Source organism: Lynx canadensis, chromosome C1 (genome assembly GCF_007474595.2).
Source record: "Lynx canadensis isolate LIC74 chromosome C1, mLynCan4.pri.v2, whole genome shotgun sequence".
Lineage (NCBI taxonomy): Eukaryota > Metazoa > Chordata > Mammalia > Carnivora > Felidae > Lynx > Lynx canadensis.
The window spans coordinates 98,552,000-98,571,182 of record NC_044310.1 but is presented as its reverse complement, the minus strand read 5'-3'; the positions used below and the strand labels follow the sequence as shown (position 1 = coordinate 98,571,182).

The 19,183-nt window shown below is 44.1% G+C and overlaps 1 protein-coding gene across 1 annotated transcript in view; it reads left to right on the top strand.

Moving 5' to 3' along the window:
* Nucleotides 1-19,183, top strand: part of CASQ2 (calsequestrin 2) — a 63,230-nt gene that overhangs the window by 29,100 nt on the left and 14,947 nt on the right. Inside the window, exons 5-8 of the mRNA XM_030324881.1 lie at nucleotides 4,072-4,145; nucleotides 9,869-9,999; nucleotides 11,439-11,484; nucleotides 18,643-18,697. Coding sequence (XP_030180741.1) covers nucleotides 4,072-4,145; nucleotides 9,869-9,999; nucleotides 11,439-11,484; nucleotides 18,643-18,697 — 306 coding nt within the window. The remainder of the gene's footprint in view (nucleotides 1-4,071; nucleotides 4,146-9,868; nucleotides 10,000-11,438; nucleotides 11,485-18,642; nucleotides 18,698-19,183) is intronic.

The window sequence follows — 19,183 nt, the reverse complement described above, 5'->3', positions numbered from 1 at the left end:
CTTCCTTTAATAAACACACGTCATGGGCCAAGGCCTATGCCAGGAGCTCCATACAGATGCCTTCATTTCTTTCTCATGACTAGCCTGTAGGGTGGTTACCGTATTACCCGCATTTTAATGGTGAGGAAATGAAAGGAACAAAAAGGTTAAAGTAACTCACTGTCACACAGCTAGTAAGTAAACTGTAGAGCCACGATGACTTTATAGCTGACACACTTAAACAGCTAGTAAGTAAACTGTAGAGCCACAGCTAGTAAGTAAACTGTAGAGCCACGATGACTTTATAGCTGACACACTTAAACACTGTTTTGTACTTTCAAGACTTACACACTTTTTTCACGCCATGGCACACACAAAACGTGGGAATGTTTATACAGCCCATAGGAGTAAACTGGAAAGGATTTGGACTTAGTGGAAAAACAAAACAAAACATTCTTTTGCTTTCTTTATATACTACTACTGTTACCAATAATAATAATAATAATAATAATAATAATAATAAAAGAAGAGAAAAGTTATCAAATATTGCATTGCATAAATCCTTCAAATAAAATATTTTTAGATTTTTGAGATAGCTTTTGAAACAGCAACATGCTATTCCCGGTGAAGGGTTTAAATGATCTCTTCTGTTCTTGATGGTCACAATTGACAAGAGACTTTGGATGGTGGCAAATGATAGGACAATGGTCATTGCTTTGTCTTTGATGGATGAGTGGTCTTTTCTCACCACTGAACAGAATTCAGGAAATCTAATCTCTAAACTATCCTTCCAAGGTGTGAGCGTTCTTTTAGCCCTCATGGCATTACTTTCTTTTTCATCGATAAATGGAATATTCTTATGATAATCTGAATAGATTTCAAATTCAAAGCTTTCCATATTATATATTTGAAAATAATGATGAAGCATTTCCTTAGGAATACACAGATATTGCTCTCCTGGTCTTACCATTTTTTTCCCCTGAAGATTCAAATAATAAAATCACTAGTGAGCCATTTCAATCTCCTTTGTAAGGCTGAATTTTTGTCTTTAAATTGACACGGTTTGTCTTTAGGAATACCTGATACCAGACCAGGTTAATAATACTGATTATGATGATGATGAACACAGTAAAAAAGAGCAATCATACATTCATTCCATTGATGTTAGTAGAAAATACAAACATTAGAGTATATTAAATCAAAACCGAAAAAATGGACTATTTTACAGAGTGTCACAAACCAAAAAACATCACTGATGACGAACAAACGTGGACTTTGGTCACAATCACAACACCTGAGAAGATCCAGTGAGGAAGTCAGGGGAGTGGCCTCTCCAAGGCTGTCTTAGCTGTGATGCTTGCTGACGTCTTCGGCAGAAGATAATTGTTCCAGAATGCAGGAAGTTTACAGAGGGGGCCATGACTTTCAGATATAATACTAACTACTGTAGAATTTTGAATGGTTGTGGAAAGCACGTAGGAAGTTTATCACCACAAGAAAATGTATGTCTTTCAAGGCTGTTGTGACGCACCGGTTGCTACCACACACTGACTGAAAGCACCACGACGTTCTATCAGGCATCCACATCTCTCTGTTTCTTCTTGCCCTGCAAAAGAGGATGGAGTCCGTGGATGGGGAAGCTAGGAGTTGGTAAGGCACCAAGGGAAGCAGTCCTGTATTTCGGCTGTAATTTGAGGGTGATTGGTCAGGGAACTTTAATGGCACCAAGAGCATTGGCCCTACAAATGATCCCAAGCCATCCTATAGAGCAAGAATGATGGAGGGACAATGGAGAATTGGAGGGGTTTCACACATAGTTAGACTGGAATGGTCTTGGGAGAAGAGGGTCCTAAGTGATTTGGGACCAAATTAGAAAGGACCTGGAAGAACTGGGGGGCTACATCTACCAAGGAAGTTGGACACAAAGGTTCACATCTGGCTTTAACATGTAGCTATGGATGCTAGTGTTGAAAGAGCATGATAGGAACTCTCTGGGGGGAATTCAGCTGATGTTAAGAATTCCAAACTGGGGGAAATCTGGAGCTTGCGGGGGCGGGGGAGGGTGGTACAATACTCAGAACAGAAACCCCTGAGAGATGGGAAGAAAGGTGAGGAAATGCTAAGATAAGGCTGCAGTAAGCTGGAGGTTGAAGGCTGAATGTTGAGGAGCCTATTCCAGAAGGGGAAACTGGAGGGTCCAACTGAAGGAGCCAGGACGGAGCTGGTCAGCATCAGAACAGGACGTGAGGGCAGGAAATACCTGGGACCACATGAGGTGAGACCGAGCAGGCGGTTAGACCAGGTTCCCTGCAAGACAGCTGCTGTTTGGGCAAGGTTAAAGGTTCAGCCACAGTTTGAAGCACCACCCTGGGGACTTGCCTTGCTCTATCTAACCTTCTTCATCTTAAAAGGGATATAGACTGGTTCCCTAGGGGAAGAAGGGCATTCTCTGGACACAGGTTTAGGCCATTCTTTCCATCAGGGTAGAAGTTAAGGAAGTGGGGAGAGATTCATCAGGGACAAGGGGGTCAGGGAAGGAGGATTCTGATGGAGCCCACTGCAGCTTTAGATACACATAAATGACTTCGGTATAGCTTAAACACTTCTATTCTCTCCCACCTTCTCTTTATGCATTCTCCATACCTCCCACCCATCTTCTTTCCCTCCACCCCCTTCTCTACCCCAACTATCAGTCTATAGGATATATTTTCTGGCTACCCAGTTACTTTTATGGGGGTGGGTTTGTGTGAATGTGTATCAGTCTGTACAGGCATTCTTGTAAATTTTTCAACCCCCCCCATCTGTGTTTATTGTGTTTACCTCTATTCTAGCAACCACATTGCACTGTGATTCTCTAAGGATCCATACCCTCTCTGGGTTGTGAGCCTTTGAGATCAGTGGCTTTGTCTTACATCTTGGTGTTCCCTGAGCCAGTATTATTCTTGAAATGTTTTTGATTGATTATTAGAGAAGTCTGCATGCTCCTAGAATCCTAGCCAAAGCCTATGCTTCTAATGATTAAGAGACAGGGGATTCCACAAAATGGGAGAAAGCTAATCTTAAGAATGAATCATAGGATGACCACTTTTCAGGATTATAGACATTATGCAGAGCCACCACCACCATCATTACCATCACCATCACCTTCACCTCTAAGGCTGAAAGACCAGTGTATTTGCCAGGTAGCTATCCCGATGTAGTAAGGCACAGTATGGCCATCCTCATGTGTCTCATGCCTCTCTTGACCAGTTTGGACTCACGTTTGGGACCAGAGTCAAGCATAGGCTTGATTAATTTTAAATCATCCTCCCAAGGGGTCAGAATAAAAACAAAAACTTAAAAAGAGGGAAAGAGAGGTGCCTGGGTGCCTCAGTCGGTTAAGCATCCAACTTTGGCTCAGGTCATGATCTCACAGTCTGTGGGTTTGAGCCCCGCGTCAGGCTCTATGCTGACAGCTTGGAGCCTGGAGCCTGCTTTGGATTCTGTGTCTCCCTCTCTCACTGCCCTTCCCCTGTTCACGCTCTCTCTCTCTCTTTCTCTCTCAAAAATAAAATAAAACATTAATGAGAGGGAAAGAAAAATGAGGATTTACCAAAAGGGGTATTCTTGCTAAGAAGTTTAAAGTACCTTCATGATGTCATCTTTAATTGAGGTTGCTTTACATACTAAGGTGGATTTTCTTCTTAGCACTCATTTATAGTAAGCTGCACTCTCTCTAGAGGGCACACTTACAACTAGTGGTGAGTTTGAGTGGAAGAACTTTTCCCTTGGGTTTAGAGTCTAATATTCTATTTTCCTCCCTCTCTGAGTTTCCTCCATTTTCTCCTTCCCATTTACCAATTCCCAAAAACACATAAAAATGTGGTAAAGTGTTCTTCTTTAGTTCAAGTGAATACCAGTCAATTCAAACTCCTTGGGGGGAAATTGTGGGTTTAAATAGTACTAAATCATTATCTATCTAAATAATATCTTCTGAATAATTATCCAGTCAGGATTAATTGGCCCCCCACTTTCTCGACATTATTTAAAGAGATAAATGTCTGCAGTGTGCATCTTGAAAAGGTCTCTTTCTTTGATCTTTTTCCCTCTTAGATTACAAGGCTTTTGAAGAGGCAGCTGAACACTTCCAACCTTACATCAAATTTTTTGCTACGTTCGACAAAGGGGTAAGTACCTGTGAAACCCCAATTTAAATACTTTTGTAGGCAAGTAGGATTAAAATTTGAACTTTACAGTACTGTTTTCTTCTTTTGGAAACATTAACCATCCTCCATCCATTAATACTTTCTCCAGAAGTGCTAGATATATGGCAGGACATCACTTTTGAATGGGAGAGGGGTACAAAGATGATAAATCCAGAGGATCGAAAAGTATTTCTGAAAACAGTCCATGAAAAGTGATGGACCACTCTTTGCCACCTCGATCACTAAGAGTGGGAGATGCATCAGCGGAGTGTGACAGGACACTGGTCACTGCTTCCTTGTTTTTAGAGCGATTCTCCCCCTTCCCAGGGTTGCATGCTCCCCGCTCTGTTGAGTTAGGATGGGATGGAATGGGGAGGACCACTGGTCATTTGGAGCCTCGCGCGCTTCAGTAAGTTGCCTACATCTTCAAGAGAAGTCCTTGATGTACTTGTCTATAATCCAGTTCTTTCTTTTCTGGATGTGGCAAGTGCTTTCATAAGCCAAAGAACGGCCTATGTGAGGGACTTCGAATCAATGGGTAGTTTATTTGGGGTCTACTGTGGTTGGAGTTCTGACTCCAATGGCTACTATTTATCAAGGGCTTTCCATATATTGAGTACAACTTGCAATATTGCATTTGTATGATCTCTAATCATTTCAACAACTTTGAAAGGTAAGAAGTCCCACGTCCCAGATGACAAAACAGAGTTAGAAAGATTCAGTAATAACCAAGGTCTCCAGTGAATTAATGGTAGTGCTGCGATCCCCGCCTATGCCCCAAACCCCTGCCCTTTCGTTGGTACCACACACTTAAGCAGAATACCCTGTACCTGCCCTTGAGATTCAGAGTGCATGCCCACACACCCACACTCACATAGCAGACACACATAACACAAAAACTCATACGTAACACACATATAAAACACCCACCACACATATAACACATACAACAAACCCAACACACATACATAACACACCACACACATAAGCACACAACACACAAGACACATACAACACACACACTCACACAACACACAAACATAACACATACCTCCTCACACACACTTACACTCAAATGCACACCACACTTACCTAGCTATACTCAATACACACATTCACACTCACATCCACACCTCCACATATATGATTCTCTGTCTCTCTCAATCTCTCTCTCTCTCTCTCTCTCTCTTTCTCTCTCTCACACACACACACACCCACACACACACACACACCAACTAAAAACCCTAAATCACCATATTTACTAGAACAAATAAATCTAGGACAGACTAAATCCTGATCACATTCAAGTAAAAGTTAGGCAGAGAGTGGCCTACTGAGGAATAACGTAGTGGGGGAAGGGGTTCTGATGGACCTTTATACTATGAGAAGTTCAAGTATTCTGTGAAGAACAAGAGGAAGCCTGTAAGGAAGCCTGTAGGTGCTGAAGCAGGGAAGGAGTATGACAAAAATAGATCGTATTCAATCTTTGTATATGTGTATATTGAACCACCTCTATGGATAAAAATTATGGATTAAAAAGGATCCAGAAGAGAGTCTATAATCTGAGTCTTGTAACCTAAACTTGAAGAAAATGTACCGTAACTGGTTGGATTAGAGTCCAAAGAGATCTTGGGCAAGAATGCCAAGAAGAAGAGTAACTATCACTTATTAAGTACTTTTTACATGCCAGGCTTTGTACTGAGAGCTTTACATAGCTGTTTTCGATTATCTCAACGTGCCTATAAAGGGAGGATTAATATTCTCAGTCAACACAGAATGAAACCAAGGCACCAAGAGATTAAGTGATTTGCTCATGGTCACATAGTGAGTTAGTAGTCAAGCCTGATATAACCTCAGCCCAGCCTGACTTCAAAGTCAATGCCATATACTACTTACTGTACATCAGAGAAAGAAACAATACATGTGAAGCACTTCATTGGCGTCTGGCACATGGTAAACATTCAGTAAATGTTAGTCCTGCTGAGCATAAAAGGCAGCCATCTAAGCCCAGGAAAATGGAGGTTGGAAGATAATTTTAGAGAGAAGGGGACGTACAGGGAAGCCTAAACTGAATACATCATTGATGTTCATTTATGATAGGCCAGCAGTGACTGACGTGGCTCCTGGGTAAGAAATCATCTGAGGGAACAGAACCAGGCAGACGGGCTTGGCCAAGCAACAAAGCCTCAGTTCTGAGAAGGGTGGCCCAACGCTGTGTTCAGGGTAGTATTTGTTTTCAGACGTGCCTCCCAGCCTAACCATATGGCTTCGTGTCTGTGGCCCATGAAGAAGGTGAGGTCAGGCTATAATTAAAAACTCAGCAACCTCTTCACTCAAAACTCTGTAAGACACTGAGTCATAAGTGTCCCCGTTCACATAGCCTGGTTGGATTTTATAACATTTAAAAAGAGAAAGACACCCTGTCTTCCTCTACATGGGACACAGAAAAGCAGTCACACTTAGAGGACTCAGTGTCACTTGGGGCTTGAAAATTGCACCCATCAGTTGGGAGACAGAGCCCAAGACAAGAAGAAGATGGTGAAGTCCAGAAGGCTTGGCTGCTCCCAGCAGCTGCCTCAGTGGTGTCCAGCACGGGGCGCTAGTGAAGAAGAGGGAGCTGGAAGAACCTTTTGTTGAGACAGCATGGCAGCCCAGAGGGACACACTAGAGCGGAGGTGCTTTGTAGAGGTGTGAAGTCAGGAGAGTCCAGGGGCAAGGAGGCATTCATATAGTCTCAAAGAAGAAAAGCCAACTGGCAGAGGTCGAGATGACAAGAGGACTTGGCCACTATTGAGGTGAGGGAGAGAAAGCCAAGAGAAGACTCAAAAATAAGATTGCAAGTCTCTGTTTCGAGACAGCAAAGACTTTGAAGCTACTGAAAACATTAGGGGATCTAGGAAGAAGAATCTACTGAGCAACATAAGGATGGGGTTGATGAGTTTTCTTTCTGCAAGCAGGGAAGACGTGTAACTAGAGATGGCTTTCATTTATTTATTCATTTTCTCATTCAGAGAATATTTATTGAGTGCCTTTTATGTGCCAGAAGCTCTTCTAGACGCCAGGAACTCAACATCGAGCAATACAGATTCCTGTCCCTGTAGAATTTAGAGTTAATGTGGCAGGGGAGGAGGTGAGGTGAAGACGGGAAGACAGAAAGTAAATAAACAAACCAATAAATATGTTATATTAAATATATGAGTAAGAGAACCATAAAGACACTGAGATGTCAGGGCTGCTGATGTAAATTTGGGAGTTAGTAGTTTCCAACCTCTGTCCATATTGGTATCCCCCAAGGAGCTTTTAAAATCATGGGTTCCTGAGCCCTACATCTAGAAGTTGGTGTTTTTTTATGGTTGTGCCCAGGCCCAGGAATGTGTGTTTTCAGAGAGCTCCCTGGGGAGTTTTACCTGGCCCACAGGTTTGGGACCAGTACTGATTGATCTACGCATCCTGATCCTAAACCAAGCCACAACATCTCTGGAGCAAATGGAGCAAGAGAATCTAAGAGCTAAGGATGGCAGGCTTACTCTCCAAGATACCACTGCAAGAGTGGAAGAAAGGGCTTCTCAGGGATACAGAGCGGGCACTCTGTGGTGGTGGTGGCGGGGATATGGTGACTATCTGGAAAATTTTGTTCGGGTTTCCCAGGACTGAAACTTAAGAACATCACAATCCAACTTTACGTTCATGATCTTAACATCACAACGCCAGACACTGGCGCTCACGGACCGGACACACACACACACACACACACACACACACACACACACTGCCTGGATTTAAATTCAGACTCTATCCCCCTCCACATATGTGATCTTGACAAATTGCATACACGGATTGTGCCTCTGGCTCATTATCTGCAAAATAAGTATAATGATGGTTCTCACCTCAGCAATCCAAGTGAGGATTCATAAAGGACTCAACAGAAAGCACCTTGCACGAGTGCCCGACACACAGTGAGCACCCCTTGTGCTTGCTACTATTACTGTTTTCCTGCGTCCTGTCAATTCCCACTTCCTATAAGCACAGTTCCCTGGTTCCTAACATATGTAGTAAGTGAAGTCAGAAACCCAGAATCCAGTGTCATTTTAAGCCCATTCTCTGACGGGCCCAGCTTTGTAAACAACAGTTTGAAAACCCAGACACTGGTTGTGTGGTTGCTGGGTCCCTCCTGCACTCCCCACCCCATCATCCACACCACCCCCGGCCCCGTACAAGAGGGGGGGATCAGTAAGAAAAAACTCCACACTTCCCTGTCCCTCAAAATCAACATGACCATAAATCTCTTTTGACTGACTGTAGTTCCTAAGAAATGTCTTTTGGAATATAGTGACCTGGAATTAATAGCAATTGATGACAAAAGCCATAGGGACACCAGTGTTGGCTCAGAATGGCCCTCCTTGTATAACAGCTTATGTAATACCCAGTTCCTCCCCCTCCCCAATTAGTCACGGCTGCCCGGGGCCTCTGTACCATCAGTTACCACCACAGGGCGTCAGCTCTTAGGCAATTCCTCTTTCGTTTCAAGGGAACCACTGTTCATCCCTGTGCTTTCTTGGACCACAGCTCTGAACTAGAAAAGAATGGCATTTGATTTTCTACAAAGCGTTGCACATTCCAGCCCTCTCAAATCATTTCACAAAAAGAGATTTGAGCTCAGCAGCTCTGCAGGCAAACACAGCAACCATTCTGCCCTGAGAGCAGACCGTGCGGCCACTTTAATCAAGAGCACCGATGTCTTCCGGGCTACAGGCTGGCTCCCCGAGCTTGTTATTTGGTAGAGGGTGAGCAGTTCACCCTGGCTTGCCGGGTACTAGCCCAGTGTTAGCACTAAGAGTCTGAAGTCTGGGAAAGCCCTCCACTCTGGACCAACCAGGATGGCTGGTCACCCTCTGCCTGGCAACAAAGCGGGCAGTTCCCAGAGCCTGAGAACCCGTAGGACAAGCCCTGCACTGAGAGAGAACCCTAGGGCCAGTGCTTTCAGCCTAAATCGAAAGGAGGGGGTAGGGGCTGATTGAGGACGGATTAATGGGTTGACCTCTGATTCTGAGTACTTGTATGCTCTAAATGGTTTCCATCAATTGCCTGTGCTATCAAAATTGGTTCAGTTAAATCCATGCATCCCAGAACACTGAGCTTGCTCTGTTGACATTTGCTTCTTCCCCCAGCCCTGGCAAATACAGTGGCGTGATGACGATTGTGCAATTAGACTTCACACTTTTTATTCCCACTGCTCCCTGCTCCTGCCTGGACCTCATCTGCCAGATAGGTTTTTTCCTTCCTGTCGGTCCTTCTCGAGTCAGTTGAGCTAAGCATCGGCGATGAGTTTCTACCATTTCAACATTTAAAAAAATTTTTTTAACATTTATTCATTTTTTGATAGAGACAGAGCATGAGTGGGGGAGGGACAGAGAGAGAGGGAGACACAGAATCCGAAGCAGGCTCCAGGCTCTGAGCGGTCAGCACAGAGCCTGACCCAGGGCTCGAATTCACAGACTGCAAGATCATGACCTGAGCTGAAGTCGGACGCTTAACCAACTGAGCCACCCAGGCACCCCTCTACTACTTCAACATTTAAGTTAAAACTGTAAAGAACACTGTCATGTCTTTGCCAGAAAACTCACGCACTCCTTACAGATGGGCAACCCACTGCCACTCTAAACTGACATTTAAGGAAACTATTGTTGGATTTCTGAATGTTGCAGGTTGCAAAGAAATTATCCTTGAAGATGAATGAGGTTGACTTCTACGAGCCATTTATGGAAGAGCCCATTGCCATCCCCGACAAACCTTACACAGAAGAGGAGCTCGTGGAGTTTGTCAAGGAGCACCAAAGGTGCCCCAGATGGCATGCAGGGGATACGGGGTGGTGGTGGTGGTGGTCATGGTCTAGGGTCTGGGGAAGGGAGAAGAACCTCTTGGTCCTAACATTGCGGGCCTCCCGAGAACAACAACCTGGAGTTACTGCCCCAGTAGAACTGACGTCAGTAGTATGGCTTTGTTGGTCATTGATCAGTTGGGCAGGGATGTTGCTACCTTTTCTAAATATGGGTCTACACCTGCAAATGGGGTTAGACCACCTCCCCACAATCAGCAAATCCCCCCTAAGCCATAGTAAGATACAAGTCAAATTCCACAATAATGACAGAAGTGATTTAGTGACAGCCAAATACCAAATACCATGCTAAGTGCTTATGGAAACTATTTATCTAACATTCAACATTATGGAGTAATTAGTATTATCCCAATTTTACAGATCAAGGAATTGGGCTACGAGTAGTTAAGTAGCTTAGCCATGGCTGAACATTTTATACACAGAACTTCTGGGAGAGGAATATTTGATACGACTTAGAGTCGCTGTAGCACAGATCGGCCAACTTTTCCCATAAAGGGCCAGAGAATAAATATTTCAGGCTCCCCGGGCCAGATGGTTTCTGTTGTAATACTCAGCTCTACTGTTGTAGTGTGAAAGCAGCTGTAGACAGCATGTAAACGAATGGGTGTGGCTGTTTCCCAATAAAAGCTTATTTACAAATACAGGAGGCACTGGCTGGATTTGCCCGCCAGCTCTAGTTTGCTGACCCCTGCTCTTGAGGGAGGGACAATATTGAAACACGGAACATGGGGGTGGGTTCACCGCCTCACCACCCACCTTCTCCAACACGTGCCCACATTGTTCATTGAACCTGGAGCATTATGATTGCATCACCCGGTCGTCCTGGTCCCCACGGGAGGTGGCATTTGGAGGAGCAAATATCAACGTGTCCAGCACTATTTGCCAACATTCAGAAAGACATAAAACCATGAGCAAAATAGAGTTTTGCCTGTTCTTCCTAAACATCCCTAAAGAGCTTTTGGGTGATGACCCAATGACAAGACAATGCAGTTCTGGGCTGGAAAAACCAAGACTTTTGTTTTCTCTCCCAGGTGTCCTCATTCTGGGCCTGTTCTGGGTTCTCAGGAGTGTCCCCTGTCAATGGGGAAGGAAATGGCTTCTTGCCCAGGGAATGAGCCCAGCCTGAGCCCTCTGACCCACTGTTTGTAATCCTTGGATCACATGGGTCTGTGAAAAGGCTGGGAGCTTCAGGCTCAGCTCTGTGTGTGACCAAGCAGGGTAGAATAGCTCTGTCTCCTTAGGGGAGATTTCTAGAGCTCTTCACCCCCTTCATGCCCTTGCAGATGAACCTGCATCTCATTGTACATTTCGCTGGGCTGAGGCTGCAGCGTCTGCCTTGGAAATCCCTCCTCAAAGAAGCTCACCTTTATTTTTTTCAGACCCACCTTACGTCGCCTGCGCCCAGAAGATATGTTTGAAACATGGGTAAGAAAGTGGCAAACCCTTTCTGCCTTTTTAGACACGAGTATATTCCCCAAGAGGGGAGTCCCCAAACTTAAACCAAGTTTTATTGTGCTGGAATGGATGTCTGGAGGGTGGAGTATTTGAAATGTGGACAACATTTAAATTAAGTTAAATTAAAGCCCGGTTCTCCATGGACCCGGTTGAAGAGTCTTTGGTACCACCCACTAGGTAAGATTACTCCATCTCTGAGTTGGTTTCCCACAGTGACTACTGGCTTCTGTTGACTGGCAACCAGAGACCCGGGGTCATATAATGGAAGGAGCTCAGGCTGTGGGGGTGATAGAGACGTGGGTTCAAATCCAGAATCTGCTACCTGGTAGGTCTGCATCCTGCATCAAGTTATGTTATCCTTCTGAGCTTCAGTTAGTTTCTGCTTCTCAAATCAGGGCTTTTTGTTAGGGACGAGCAGTGCGAAGAACCCAGAGCGTGGTAGGTGTTTGGCCGGTCAACGGTAGCCCTTTTCATAAATGTCAACTCAAGGCGCTGGAAAGCGCTAATTCAGATTATTCCCTGGGTCTGTGTCATAGATGATGCGTCAGGTGGGTCAAAAAGATAGATATTGAAAGATGGCCATGGAGGTGCACCTCCCCTCCTACCTCAGCTTTACACAAAATTCCCTAAACGGTAACAACCAAAGTCTGTGGAGCATTTTTCAAAGCATGTATCCTCTTAAGCTGGATGTTTCAACAGTTCCAAAGAGTGATGTAGAACAGGTCATATTTAACGTCATTTTACATGGGGCAACTGGTGGTCATGTGGATTAAGTTAACTACTCAACGATACAAAACTAATAAGCATTAGATCTTGGGACTTCAGTTTAGATCGTTTGGAGCCAAATCTCATGTTCTCTTTAGTAGAGTCCCCTGGAGGAAGCCATGTCCCCATAAGGCACCATTTTGTCAGGGGCTGTTGGGGGAGGAGAAAGGAATTAATATGGAGGCACTTATTTATTTATTTATTCTTTAATTCAGAGCCCAAAGTGACAGATGAACAGAACCATGGAGTAACTTAACACTTTGTGTTTTACTGCCTGGTAACTTATTTGTACATCTGAGGGCAGAGCAAACATTTCATGGGACACAGAAGAGCAAATAATCCCGTCTGGAGGAGCGGCCTATTTAAGAACAACCCAGTGCTTTGGCAACATATTTTCCTAACATTTAAACCTTTCAAAAATTTAACCTTAAAATTTTTTTTTTTTAATGTTTATTTATTTTTGAGAGAGAGACAGAGCATGAGCAGGGGAGGGGCAGAGGAAGAGAGGGAGACACAGAATCCAAAACAGGCTCCAGGCTCTGAGCTGTCAGCACAGAGCCCGATGCGGGGCTCGAACCCATGGAAGGACCGTGAGATCATGACCTGAGCTGAGGTCGCACGCTTAACCGACTGAGCCCACCCAGGCGCCCCTCAAAAATTTAACCTTTAGGAGGTCTTGTGACAAGACTTAAAAATAACAAAAGTGTATAACAGTGCTTTAAAAATAATATTCCTTTAAAAACATTTTTACCTTTTACTTAAAATAATTTCAGACTTACAAAAAATAATGTAAAGAATTCCATGATCTGTTTACCAGATTCCCCGAATGTTAGCATTTTATCTCCTTTGCTTTATCACACACTTCTGGACAGATACAGATATAGACTTTTTTCCCGCTGAGTTATTTGAGAGTAAGTAGCAGATACAACTCCCCTTACCTCTAAATACTTCAGACGTTTTCTAAAAACAACAAATTTCTCTCATAACCACAATATACTTACCAAAATCAGGAAATTAGTAAAATTCTATTTCATCTATGGACCGTATTCAAATTGACCAGTGTCTCACTAGTGCCCTGTATAGCACAAAATATATATATATATACCTATATATTTTTTTCCTGGCCCAGGATCTGATCTTGGATCTCACATTCATACTTTGTTGTTATGTTTCTCTAAATTGTCTTTAATCCCAAATAGGCTCTTGATGTTTATATTTCATGACACAAAGTACCATTTTATATTTTATTTTATTTTGTTTTATTTTATTATTTTATTTTATTTTATTTTATTTTATTTTATTTTATTTTATTTCGTTTTATTATTTATCTCATCTCATCTCATCTCATCTCATCTCATCTTATCTTTGAGAAAAAGCAAGAGAGCGCACGTGAGCAGGGGAGGGGCAGAGGGAGAGAGAGAAAATCTTAAGCAGCTCCATGCTCAGCACAGACCCCAGCTCGGGGCTTGATCTCATGACACTGGGATCATGACCTGAGTTGAAATCAGGATGCTTTCAACCAACTGAGCCACTCAGGTGGCTCAACCAACTGAGCCACCCAGGCACCCCACAAAGTACCATTTTATTTTATTCATTTTATTTTTTAATTATGATTTTTTTAAAAGTGTTTATTTATTTTTGAGAGAGAGACAGAGCGTGAGCAGGGGAGGGGCAGAGAGAGAGGGAGATACAGAATCTGAAGCAGACTCCACGCTCCAGGCTGTCAGCACAGAGCCCGACACGGGGCTCAAACTCACAACCGTAAGATCATGACCTGAGCCAAACCTGGATGCTTAACCCACTGAGCCGCCCAGGGGCCCCCACAAAGTACCATTTTAAATTGAGAGTGATTCTCACTGTTCTATTGTGCTATGGCCTTTATTCTTAGTTCTTTTTATTTTCTTCATCCCTAAGAGATGCCCTGCCTTCAAGCCTTTTCTCACTGACACAGCATATCACACCCAAGACACCACGTGCTATGGCACAAGAGCCTGTGTCCTGCCCCTCCCCCTGACCACAAACACCCTGCCACCCCAAGCCGCCCAGTAGAAATGCTCCTTCTCATTATGTCAGAGGCAGATGTTCAGAAAGACCCTTCCACCGTCTGGCTTCACTGGAAGTCATTCTCTGCTTCCTTTTCACTTAAGGAAAAAGGTACGTTACAGCCTTTTGCTATGATATAACAATGACGGCTGGTATTTTCTACATTATTATATATTCAGTTGTTTTCTAATCAGGAAAGGGCTGTGTATTAAACCTGCTAGAGGAAAGGGCAGCTAGACTGGTTTCCTTCTTTCCTACACCCCTTCATGGAAAACCCACATGACTTCCCCAGAGGCCATAACCAGACCTAACCAGTCCCAAGTCTCCATCTAGGGTGGGAAGCCAGGACAGACCCTTCCAGCATCATCTTTCCATCCGTAAAAAGGAGAAGTCAGAGGGATTTCTGGGGAGCCACCCTCCATGCACCTTCCCCGTCTACCTTTGCCCACCTAGAAGAGCTCTGCTCCAAAGAACAGCACCTCCATGGGCCACTTGGCTGCAGCAAATGAAACTACAGATGCTGGAGAAAGTGACCAGTTAATGAACTTGGAAGCCTTTAACTTCACCACCCACTTCCCTAGACATTGCAAAATATTTAAATAAGATAGAAAAACTAAGTCAAGCTAGAGCAACTAGCGGCTTTTCTCTTTCCCCAGCTGTGCGGGTTTTTAAAGCAGCAAGCCATAAAAAACACAGAATTGAATATTACTAAAGAAATTGGTGGCCAGCTATACTTGCTGTGTATAAATCGAATAGCTATTTGTTTATTTAGAATATTTAAAGAATATCAAGGTGGGGCAAGGTGGTCCAGACTGAGTGCTGACGTGTCCTTCCTCTTTGACACTTTATCTTCCAACCGGCTCGCCATGCTGGCAAGTGGTCAGAGTCCCGGGAAAAAGCCCACAGGGATGGGAGTCAATAGTTCCTTAGAAAATAATCCTCTGTCTGTGGCAGTAACAAAGTAGTACTTCTAAAAGGGGTGGGGGTGAGGCAGAAACTTCCAGATAAGCCCCTGGAGCATCCCATTGCACCAGGGAGTCTTCAGTTTTAAGTGCATGTTTTTTTCCTTTGCATCTCTCCACTCAACGAGAGTAACAAACCTTCAACAGAACCTGGAAGGAAACAGAGCAAAACAGGAACAGTGGTAATTAATTTATCTGGTTGGTGGGTAACTAGTTTCTTCTTGGAATCTAATATTTTATAGATTTTTCAACAAGTGTTTAAGATTCTCATCACCATATTCTTTTTTTTTTTTAAAGTCAATGGGCATTAATAAGAACCTATTACATTGTGCTAAGCACAGGGGTTATAAAAATGAACATTGCTGTCATGTCCTTAGGAGTTCAAGGTTGAGCAAATGAAACAGTCTCAAAATGTATAAACCAGTCCAGTGTGTTGATGCTATGACAGATGGACATACAAAGTGAAAGAGAATTCAGAGTAAAGTATTCACCAAAGTAATTCTAGATCTCCAGTTCTTTGGGGGATCTGGGGCTCAGTCACTTTACATAAAGGCCCCTTATCAGCCTCCTTTAACTTAAGAGTCACTAATCTGAGTTTGAAACACCTACACACCCTGCAGGGGACAACAGATTCATGGAACCCATTCTACTGCTTTAGGTGATGTCAAGGAAGAAAACTTTCCTCTACCCTCTTTTGTTCAGTATTGAAGGCCTGCAAATTAAACTGACAAAATACAGATTAGCATGAGCAAAAAACAGATTTAATGACCGATTATGCATGGAAGTTTACAAGGAAATGTGACTCAAGAAGGGGCTTAGCATCTTAATTGGAAATGGAAGAGGCAGGGGGCAGTTCTGGGAGAATAGGTGACCTGTTAGAAGGTTGAGGTAAAAGAGAACTTATGGAAAAACAAATGACTTTTTTTGAAAGAGAAATGGGCCCTTGGGGAATAGATGGGAGATTTGATAGTTTTGTGATAATATCTATCTGAGAAATTAGAGCTACTTTCGGGGAGCGGGTTGATGACAATTGAATTCTTGTGGGCGGCTCTGTTTTTAGGTAGGTAAAGGATTTCAGGAATTCATATGCCTTCGGCTCAAAGTAATTTTTATGCCACAGTGGCTTATTCTGGACCTCCTTCAGTGAGAAAGTACAAGCATGTGGGGCCACACAGAACTGACTGGAATCCCAGCCATGTCCATGCTAGTTCTGTGGCTTTAGGTAAGTCACTTCAATTCTTCAAGCACTAAACAGGAATAAGACTTTCATTTGAGATTTCGAAATAATGTACTTACAAAGTACTGATACAAAAAATGGCAAGTGGCAGATACTATTGTGGCCGTTTTAACCATTGTTATTTCAAGGCATAATTCCTTCCCTGCGAGAGCTTGCCATCTGGTTGAGAAGGGAATATTGGTGCTATTAAAAAGATAGTTTCCAAGGCAATATGATCCAAAGACCAAATGGGTGATCTGGAGCGAAGGCTGTGGGGTTCGGAGAAAGCCCCTGGGTGGTCTCAGTCGTGTGGGTGGCCATCTTGGTCCTTCCTCACTCATGCATGTTGGGTTCTCACTGAGCAACCCTGATTTCTAGACTTGCCCGTGGATTCTCGCTCTGTGAGTTTATTACTGAAAATATCTGGCAGCCGACATGCACCCGCTTCTTTGCAAGTGTTAAGCACAGGGCTGTGTGCTGAATCTTTGAGCCCCATCAGTCCGCCATCCAGGCACCGTCTTAGGCCTGGGGAGTGACAGGCATATTATGAGCAGACTCTTAGCAAACAAATATAGATTCTTAATTCCAAAACCAATTTCCAAATGCATTCCAGAAGCACACACAGAAATGAAGCCTGCTCCACAGAGTTAATACTGCTCACTTCCAGCTGATGGCAGGAGACAAGAGACACAGGATCGCCTAATGAGAACTGATCAGGATATTCTCTTTGGCGATAATAGCAAATGTAAAACAGTCAAACCTCAGACTCCCCTTCTGGTTGCTGTCGGATTTGTGTAATAAACTTGCACACAGACGCGCGCACACACGTATATATCCGTACAATTCAATTCCCCAGGGCATCTGACCAAGCCCAGGCCCACTCTCTTGTTTTTAACAATAATATTTTCCATTTAATCTCTCTTAGAATTTTTGGAGGTTTTGTCCATTCCAAACTCAAAGGGAAAAAAATTAGCATTTAGATAGGATTGCACCAGCATTAAAATCAATTGAAATGAAAACAGAGGATCATGGGAGGGTTGAGATGCCTGGAGTTTCTTCTATAGGATGATTCTAGTGTGACAGCCAGGGTGCCCAGTGACTCCCTTTCATTAGTATTCACTCAGATTTGTCCCCGGTGCCTCCTTCTTATACATCTTCCTCTCCATGTTTTTTGGGGAATCACGGTTCTCATCACAGAGGGTCCTCCAAAGCTCCTGCTATGGATGGGATGGGATGGATTGATGCGAAGGAGACACAGGTGTATGGTCCTTTCTGTCCAGGATGTAGAAACATGGAGTGCCACTTGCCCACAAATGTGAAATAACTGCTCGATTCTTGGCCTGGCCCGGGCCTCCACAGCCACACCCACTTGTCAGTGTCATACCCTCACCTTTTGCTAGCTCCCACATCCACTCTTCCCACAGCCCCCGACACTCATAGAAATCCGTTACAGGCCTTTACTGCTTCGGCAAGCTTTGGGACTCAAGCAGAAAGGACCCCAAGGAAGGAAACCCGGAAAGTCAACGTCAGCAAGGTGCCCCTTACTGACTACAAATGTTCTTCAACAGGAGGTGTGTTAGCGGAGAAGCCCTACGCTTGTATATGATTCTTGTGTGAACAGAACAGACCCACGTCCTAATTTGCCTCAGAGTCCTGTCTGCTGTCAGTTTGCGGCTGGTTGCAGGGTCCGTCAGCAGCATTCAGAAGTTCCCCTAATAGCTGGTTCTGGCGGTGAATTCTCGAAACACAGGCTGACAACGGCGTTTACTGAGCTAGGTGCAGAGTGCTTGCTGCCCTCAGAGTGCCTGACGGGCCAGACTCACGTTTTTCCTCCTTGTGCCTTTTACTGCAGCTCTCCTGGACCCAGCAGCCCATGGGAGTGAGGCCCTGTCAGTGCTGATGTGTGTAGTGGTGTTTTCCTGTCTCGCAAACCCATTTATCAAACAGCACGTGTTCCTCCCAGTTGCTCGTCAATATTTCCTTCCTTACTGTGTGCCCCTCTGTTCCCCTGGCCCCCGTGTCCACTGCCCCTCCGCCATCTTCCCGCTGCCCATTTCCGTTCCAGCCTCCCTGTCTGTCTCTGACTTGCTCCTTAGTATCTCTCCCCCTGGGAGCGTAACCTTTGATTCTTTTCTCCTCCAGGAAGATGATTTGAATGGGATCCACATTGTGGCCTTTGCAGAGAGGAGTGACCCAGGTAGGAAACCCCCAATCTTCCCCTTTGCACCTTGAGCAAGATCTGCCCTCTCACCTTTGCCGGCCCTCATTCCTTTCTCTTCCCTCACTTCCTGTCTGCAAGGCCACTGCAAGATATTGGGCACCCCCTGGTGGTCGCTTGTTGCGTAGGACTTCATTCTGTTCTGCTTAGCTGGCCAAACTAGGAAGGAGCACTGAGTACTGGGGAGGATATGAAAACATCCTAGCTTTACAGGGTGTGTGTGTGTGTGTGTGTGTGTGTGTGTGTGAGAGAGAGAGAGAGAGAGAGAGAGAGAACTTCTGTTCACATTGAAAGTTCATTTACCAGTGTTGTGATCTAGCCTATATAAATAACAATCCTACGTTAGAATTACAACAAATGTACCCTTTGGTTTGTAAAATCCTGTATGTGCTTGGGAAACTTTATAGAAAATATTCCCTCAAATAATGAGAACTGGACAAAACTAGCAGTTAATTTCTAAAGTGC